Raw genomic sequence first — 8,926 nt, forward strand, 5'->3', positions numbered from 1 at the left:
CCTTATCACTGTCTTCCCCCCTTCCCACCTTTCTTTCTCTCCTCCTTGTATCCTTCTTTTCACTACCACCACTATCTCACAGATAAGCCTCACCATCACCGCCTTTCACCACCATTTCTCCACCACCACCTTCACTATTGTCTTTCCCTCACCACTATTTTTTTTCGTACCATGACCACCTTCCTCCCTCTTTACCTTAACATCGCCGTTTCCTTTGCAACCATGACGACTCTTCCCTACACCATCCTCTTCCCTAGAATAACCACCCTTTTCCTTCTTCCCCTTCTCCTTGTCCTCTTCCCCACACTCCTTCCCTTATTCCCTTCCCTTTCCCCTTCCCCATCTCCCTCCTCCCTACCACCCCTTCCCCACCTCCCCACCCCACCCCTTCCCCTCGTCCTCCTCACCTGGCTGCCCCACGCGTAGCCTCCGTTCTTGAGCCGGACGAGAGCGCATTCCCCGTGGATGCTCTCGATGGAAACGTCTGTGTCTTCAATGCTGTCCTGAAGGTCGTAGATGGTCGGGTTGCTCGCCGTCTCGTCCACGTTTCCCAGACACTGTTTTTGAGGGGAAAGAAGGGGAGATGGGGTGAGTGAGTCAGATTGTTAGCAACAAAGGGGATTAAAATACGAAAAAAAAAAAAAATAAATATCAATAACCTTTTCATACTGACATAAATAAAATTGACATGTGCTTCAAATCTCTCTAAAATGAAATAATAGCATAAAACTACCTCAAAACAGATACAAAAATAAGACAAAATAAAACACTGAAAAAGTTCTTGTTTTGAAAAAGTTTTTGTTAAAACATAAAAAAATCTCTAAAATAAATAAGCACAAAAACCCAAACCTAAAAAAATGAAAAGCCTAAAACAGTGAAGGAAGAGAAATCGCGAGGCCCAGCGCCCCACCTTGCGGCAGAGCCTCCCTGAGGAAGCGTCGTCCAGGGAGGCCAACTCCTCGTCGAAGGATCGCAGGTTCACCTCCTTCTCCCGCAGGATCATAAGCTGGTCGTTGAGGACGGCATTCTCCTGCAACACAAAGCGAATGCACTCGCTGTCTGGGGGAAAGTTTCCTTCTTTGGTAAGCAAATGAGAGGGAGAGGGAGGGAGGGAGATAGAGAGAGAGGGAGAGATAGGGAGAGAGAGGGAGGGAGAGAGTGAGTGAGTGGGAGTCTAGCGGAAAATGTGTTGGGAAAATAGTGAAAAAAGACAAATATCGATACTGCAAATAGATGGTGATGCTTACAGTAAAATAGAACAGAAAAAGACAGACACACAAAATACTGTATAACATTCGTATATATGTATGTATGTTTATATGCATATTTAAATGTGTGTGTGTGTGTGTGTGTATGCGTGTGCGTGCTTGTCCTCACCTGTGACATGCATGCCAGCTGTATTTCCAGCTCCTCCTTCTTGCGAATCTCCGACTCCTTCTCCTTCTGCAGGAGCTTCATCTTGTCCTGCAGCTCCTCGATCTTCGACCTCGCTTCCAGTTCCTCGGCCGTTCGTTCTTCCGAGTTCTTGGCCGAAAAAGAACACAGATATTGTTTTTCAAATTTCTCTATCTATTTTTTTCAGTCCTAGAATATTTTAGTTTTTAGGTTTTAGATTTTTTTTGAGAAACATATTCTGAAATACATAAGTATCTCCATTTTTATGTAAGAAATGGTTTGCTTTCTTAAAAGGTTTCAGAATGTCCATACTCTCAATGAATTGAATCGTCACCCTTTCCATGGCTGGACTTTGAATAAAAATGTTCTTTGTTGTGTAAGTTATAACATATTTACACCATTACGTTCAATCAGAACAGACTGAGTTCAATTAATGTTGAAATTAGTGATGAACATTCTCTTAATGTTTTAGATATATAAAAAATTTACATCGTGAATTCTAATGCAAGAAAGGTATATGATAAAACGTTCCTTGTATTATTATATTTCAATAACATTGTTTAAATTGCAATTAATAATTCACGAAATGTATATAAAAAATTTTGCAATTGACATAATTCAATAATAAGAACGAAATTATAGTGTTGTAAAATTAGGAGTAAAGTTTTGCCATTCAGTTCAGCTAATGAATGAACTTTCAAATTTGTATCATGTTACATACAACAATTCTATATCCAGTTTCACACATTACACAGGCTTAATTAGTAATGGAAAAAAAAAAAAAAAAAAAATATTTTATTATATACGAAACCAGTAAAAATATATATATATAATAAATCATTATATATACTAAATTACACAGCATATGAATAAATTTAATATAAGTTAATAAAAGTAATAAAAAAAAATATATATATATATATGAAATCAAGAGGCAAAGTAATAGAAATAATAATAATTTCACTTAGTTTTTTTTTCTGAAGCACTGAAATGGTCAACAGATTTAGAAGAAATAAAATAACAGCCTTAAAATAACTCATCATAAATGAATACATGTTATTATTTCACCAAAATTCCAAGACACACAATCTACAGTATCACACATATTACCAAAATATCAACCTGGTTTGGGTTAAAAAAATATATATACACCATTACACAAAACAGTTTCCAAAAAAAAAAATTAAGCCATTCCCGATTCATAAATCGCCTATATCAATTTTTAAAAGCTCCGAGAGGGAAAAATAAATCAAATAAGAAGGGATGCTGAAGAGAGGAGAGCAGAGCGTTACCTGGAAAACCGTACATGGGGCTTCCTCCTGGTGTACGAAACACGAGTTAGAAATTCGTAAAAGCAACGAGGAAATGCTTGATTCCCAAAAGGAAAAGCGTAATGCTATAGGCTATATCGAAATAACAAAGGTATGCAAAATATAAATTCATAATTTCAGAGGAAAAATATCTAAAAAGAACTTAATTAGATGAAGGAAGTGTTATTTTTTATGTTGAAATTATCGAGCACAAAATACTTTTTCAACGAATATAAGTTACAATGTAAAGAAATTCTGATAATCTCTCTTACGGTAATCCATAATCTAAATATACTACAGCTCAAGATATGCTCGTGATTTATCCTGAAAATGATGAAATTACAGAAGAAAAAAAAATCAAAGAAAACTGAAGCATACTGATTTAAGAAATATAATACAAATCGTACGGTATATTTTAGCAGAATACAAATATATGTTAAAGTAAAATACAATGGCTTATAAAAATGAGGAGAAAAAAATTAAGAATTTTCTCACGCATACATGCAAACACACACACACACAGGGACCAATACACAGATACAAACACTCAGACAGTCAGATACACACACACACACACACACAGACACAACACACACACACACACACACAACACAGGGACCGATACACAGATACTAACACTGAGACAGTCAGACACACACACACACAGACACGCACATATACGTGCGCGCACAAGCACACGCACACACGGCCTCTGAGTGGAAGTGCATCGGGCATTGAGAATTTCCTGAAATGTCACCGATTTGGTATTTCTATAAAGGGGAATTTCCTGGGATTATGTTTTAATACATGGGAAATGCTGAAAATCCCCCTGATAAAATTCATATCATAGGCCCTGTGCATGCGCGCTTACAAGCGCACGCTCACGCACATGTACTCTGTAAACGCGCGCGCATGCACACACACACACACACACACACACACACACACACACACACACACACACACACACACACACACACACACACACACACACACAAAGAAGGAAATATGTAAACACTTCTCAACCTTCTCAGACCAATCTCCCCTCCCCCTTCTCTTCCCTCTCATCCCCCTCCCCCTTTCCCTCCCTCTCACCCCCTCCCCCCTTCACCTCCCCCTCCCTCCCTCCCCCTCCCACTCCCCATCAGCTACCCCCTCCCCCCACCATCCCCTCCTCCCCTCCCTCCCCCCCCCGCTCACCTGTGGCGTATTCTCGCACGAGTGAGAACGGCGCAGGTTCTGCTCGTCGAGGATAAGGGACCTGCGCTTGTTCCTCCCTCGCTGCTGCTGCTGCGCCCCCGACCGCGCCTCCTCCAGGCTCCTCTGCAGCTCATCGCATCGGGCTTCCAGGGACTCGAGGGTGCTGCACAGGCTGTGGGGGGGGGAGGGAGATGTAAATATATATAAAGAAAGAGTGATAGGGAGAGAGGGGCGATACTGAGAGGGAGAGAGGGAGAGAGGGAGAGAGGGAGAGAGGGAGAGAGGGAGAGAGAGAGAGAGAGAGAGAGAGAGAGAGAGAGAGAGAGAGAGAGAGAAAGATAATATAGACAGAGAAAGAAAGGGAGAGAGAGGAAGGTAGACAGATAAAGAGAAAGAGAAACGAGAGAGAACAGACATAAAGACGAACAGAACACGAAACCACACACAAACGAAACTATATCAAGTCAAAAACACGATATCAAAAGAGAAAAAGAAAAGAAGAAGAAAAAAACTAAACAACAATAATAAGAAAAAACAAAGCAAAAACCCTCGCACTCACTTCTTAATCTTCTTCTTGTCCGCCGCGCTTTCCGCCGAGAGCCGCTGGTTGTTCTTCTCGAGTTCCTGGATCGAGATCTCCAGCTGCTCGTAGATCCTGAGGCGCGAGTCGTTCACTTCGCGCAGCGCCGCCGTCTGCTTGCTCAGGTACTGGGGAGGACAGGCTGCGTCAGTGCACTTATTAACGCGGGCGAGACTAGATTCGTGGGGGGGGAAGGGGGGAGGGCAGGCTGCTTCAGTAGATTAAAGCAGGTGAGAGTGTAAATTCGTGGGGGGGGGGGGGGGAGAGAAAGAGGCGGTTCATTAGACTAATTAACGCAGGTGAGAGTAAATGAGGGGGGAAGGGGGAAGAGAGAGAGGAGGTTCAGTAGATTAATTACCGCAGGTGAGACGGTAGGTTGCAGGTGTAATGTTTGGGGTTAAATTAATATGAGTTTTGAGTAATAGCATTAAGTAGGTGAGGCTTTAGATTTACGAGAGAGGTGTAAATACCTTGCCTTGGTATTGGGGGGGGGGATCATTAGATTAATTAACGCAGATGTGACAGTAGTTGGGGGTGTAATATCAATTAAGTGGGCGGGATGTTCCATTAATTAAGAGAGGTGTAATGGTTAGTCAAGGTGGTGAGGTGTTAGGCTAATTATAGTGTAAGCATGTTGGTGAGAATGGTAATTAAGTAGGTTGATTAAGCAGGATTAATTGGGCGAAATATTAGATTACTGAGAGGAACGTAAATAAGGTTAGATTTCGGACTGATTAGATTGGTCTTAATTAAGTTGGCAAAGACGTTAGACTGACTTGATAGGAGAAATCGAGCTGCTTAAATATCTGGTTCATTTAAGAAAAGTAATAAAGTAAATGAGACGTTAGCTTAATCAGAAAGGATTAATCAGGTGAAATTTTACGCTGAATTGATAAGATTCATCGACCAGGTAAGATGTGCGATTAATTACCTAAGAGACGGGATATGCTAATCACCGTCTTGCATTAGATCGACCGTCTCTTAAACAGAAATAATAACAAAAGTAGAAAAGTTATTAATGAAAAAGAGTACCTTCACTAATCAAGGAATCAAATGATGATGCAACAGATTCTAATGGATACGACTGACACCGAAACGCGTCTCATTAATTTTTTCTACGATCGTCTTTTTATGCTGTTTGTCCTGTTAAGTTTATTTGTGGCGATAGATTTCTCTTCTCCAAAAAAATATTCTATTTTAGCCATTATATCTGCCTCTTTAGAATATAATTAACAATTATTGGTATTATATCAATAGGAGTTATCAATTCCCTTTCGTAAAGTTTTTACTACAAACTTTTCTTTTCTATTTGCTAATATGATTATATCGAATACATAAATAAAAAAAGTATGAATAATAAACCTTTCGATGCGCAGTATATTTACTTCACCAGTCTCTAACATAAGAGATACGAGAGAAGAGAAAGAGAGAAAAACGGAGCGCAATTTGCAACGCGAAAAGTCAAGATTTCCGCGACTTTTCCCACGTTCAAAACACCACAAATATGCGCGGACAGATGGACCTCCGCCCCCCCCCCCCCTTACACCGCCATCTCTTCAACTCTTCTCTTCCCTCGCCCTTTCCCTTAGCTTTTACGTATTTACCTTCTTTTCTCTTTCTTTCGTATTTCAGTAATTTTGTTATATATTCCCCTCCTCTCACTTCTCCATTTACATGTTACATCATCTTCCGTCTCCCCTTCCTCTTTCCTTCTCCTTCCCATCCCCCTTCTTCTCCCCTCTACCCCTGTCATTCTTCCCTCTCTCCTCCTCTTCTTCCATCCCCTACCCCCTCTTTACTCACCTCCACCCTTAATCCTCTCCCATTATTGTTTTTTTCTCCTCCTCCTTTTCCCCGTCTCCTTCCTTTTCCCTCTTCCCTCCTTCATCCTCCTCCCCCACCCCTCCTCCTCCCCTCCTTCCTTATATAAATAGCTCACCGTTATTCTCAACATCGACAACCTTTGATAAGACGCTCCATTTCTCTCTCTGTCGTTACTTGTAATCTTCGTGATCTTCCTCTTCATAAAATTGATAATTCTAACCTGGTCCATTATCATTTCCTCCTTCGTAATCTCCCTTGTTAACTAAATCCGTTTATTAAGCACTTCCGTCTTTGTTCATTTCATCGCCCTTCCTAATTCCTCCCTTTATCGTCTTCCTCCCTGACCCCGCCTCCGTCCTTCCCCACGTATCCCCCAAATCTCAGGTCAAAGGTCACGAAACCAGGAAGTTCAAAATGGAGATTAAATCGCGCTTCTTGGATGACGTAATATTTGCTTCATCATCTTTTTATTGGGTCCATCTTCGCGTGATCTCCAGATAAAAAGAAAGAATATATATATGGTTTCCTGGGAGATAACACATTGAATAGCAAATTTTTATACTTCACTTTTTTATCTTCATCACCGTTATCGTTGGTATTTAGCTGATATTCCTATAACTGTTCATCACAAATATTATCGTCATTACAATCATCATCATTATCAATATCAATATCAATATCAGTATCAATATCAAAATCAACATCAATATCAACATCGCTTGCATTTAACGTTCACATTTCCAATTTTACTCTTATCAGCATGACAACAACGAATCTAATAGGAAATAACATCCTTTGTCAAACCTATTTACGTTGCTAGCACGTACAGTTACATTGAAAACAGGAGTAACAATGCAATTACCCGTTTCAGTAAAAATTACCCGAGAATTACTGTAAAAGAAACGTTTGACCTTTCAATGCGATGTAGGAGTGCTGATTGGGAACCGCTAGATATAATAGGGAGGGAGGGAGGGTTGTGGAGGGCTGGAGGGATGGCTAGGGAGGGAGGAGGGACGACGCGATAGGGGAAGTAGGGAAGGGAGGAGGGAGGGAGAGGAGGAGGAGGGAGAGAGAGAGAAATGATAGAGATTGATGGTCAGGAGAGATCGAGAAAAAAGAGAGAGAAGAAGGTTTGAGAGAGAGAAGAGATGAGCTAAGGGATGAGATGGGAGGGGTGGAGGAGAGGGGGGTGAGGAGGATGGAGGAGGGAGGTAAGAAGAGTATGGGAAAGGGAGATAGAAAAGAAAAATTGGCGAGGGAAGGGAGAAGGGGAGGAGAGAAAAAGAGAGAAAGAAGAGAGAACAGTGATAAGCAGAGAAAGAAAGAGACAGAGAGAAGAGAGAGAGGAGAGAGCAGAGTAAGACATGAGAGAGGTACGAGAGAGAAAGAGGAGAACGAAGAAGACGAGAAAGAAGAGAAGACGAGAGAGTGGTGGGGAGGGGGAGGGGAGGGGGGAGGGAGAGAGAGGGAGAGAGAGGAGAGAGAGAGGGGAGAGGAGGAGAGGAGGGAGAGAGGAGAGGAGGAGAGAGAGGAGAGAGGAGAGAGAACGAGAAAACACGATTCTGATACACATATGTCCCTAAACACTTAAAATACCGTGCTTCATTCAGAGAGATTCTGAGAAAATAACGATGACGATGTTGATACCAATGACGATATATATATATATATATGAATAGAACATCTATAATATAAAATAAATATACTATATATAATATATATAAATATATGAATGTAGAACAAAATAATGCTTGCGATAACAACTAATTATAATATATATAATACAGCAACAACCCTACAATAATACCGTTAAGAAAAGTGACAGACCTAACAATGAAAATCCAATAACTAGAAAGCCCATTAAACTGTTTAAAAACAACAGAAAATATAACGTCGATCTTTCATAACGGCCGCCGATACAAACTTAATTGACTTTATTAAAAGGGTATCATGCCCATCCCCGCTTGACACACCCTGATACCCGCTCTGTGTATAGCGTACCCTTCGCCCAGTATATACCACCATTACCGCAAATGCTACGAATGCGACGATAGAGCCAGGACTTCGGCGCTGATTGGAGTAAAGTCATCCCTGATTACCTGTATATTATGATGTAAGAATTCGTACAGAATTGTAATCCAAATAACAGATTTGCAAAATATAAGTGAAGTCCAGACATTGTTATGGTTAATAAATAAGTCTAGGCTCCATCATCGCATTCGCATGGTTTGCGGTAATGGTGGCAACTATGTACAGTATATCCGTATGAGTGTGTGAAGGGAAGGATAATCAATAGATAAGAGGAAATGGATATTTTCGTAATTACTTTGGGTGTTAATGGAGGTGTATGGTTTCCGGAATTTAATGTGATATATTATTTAATTGTGAACTGAGAAGTTGTTCTCCGTTAGGCTCGTTAGCCGTCACTCGGTAGTTAGTACTGGTGACACAGGCACACTCAGACACAATCACTGACAGAAAGACAGACAGACAAACAAACATACAAGTACACACACACACACACACACACACACACACACACACACACACACACACACACACACACACACACACACACACACAACACACACACACACACACACACACACACACACAC

At 40.9% G+C, this 8,926-nt stretch overlaps 1 protein-coding gene across 1 annotated transcript in view; it reads right to left on the bottom strand.

Annotated features, from left to right (window-relative positions):
- LOC119599521 (nuclear mitotic apparatus protein 1-like) overlaps positions 1-8,926 on the bottom strand; it is a 53,247-nt gene that overhangs the window by 6,127 nt on the left and 38,194 nt on the right. The window contains exons 3-8 of the mRNA XM_037949281.1: positions 4,465-4,613; positions 3,906-4,077; positions 2,688-2,714; positions 1,378-1,524; positions 911-1,030; positions 408-557 (exon numbers count right to left, since the gene is read on the bottom strand). Of these exons, the coding sequence (XP_037805209.1) occupies positions 408-557; positions 911-1,030; positions 1,378-1,524; positions 2,688-2,714; positions 3,906-4,077; positions 4,465-4,613 (765 nt within the window). The remainder of the gene's footprint in view (positions 1-407; positions 558-910; positions 1,031-1,377; positions 1,525-2,687; positions 2,715-3,905; positions 4,078-4,464; positions 4,614-8,926) is intronic.

Source organism: Penaeus monodon, chromosome 43 (assembly GCF_015228065.2).
Source record: "Penaeus monodon isolate SGIC_2016 chromosome 43, NSTDA_Pmon_1, whole genome shotgun sequence".
Taxonomy (NCBI): domain Eukaryota; kingdom Metazoa; phylum Arthropoda; class Malacostraca; order Decapoda; family Penaeidae; genus Penaeus; species Penaeus monodon.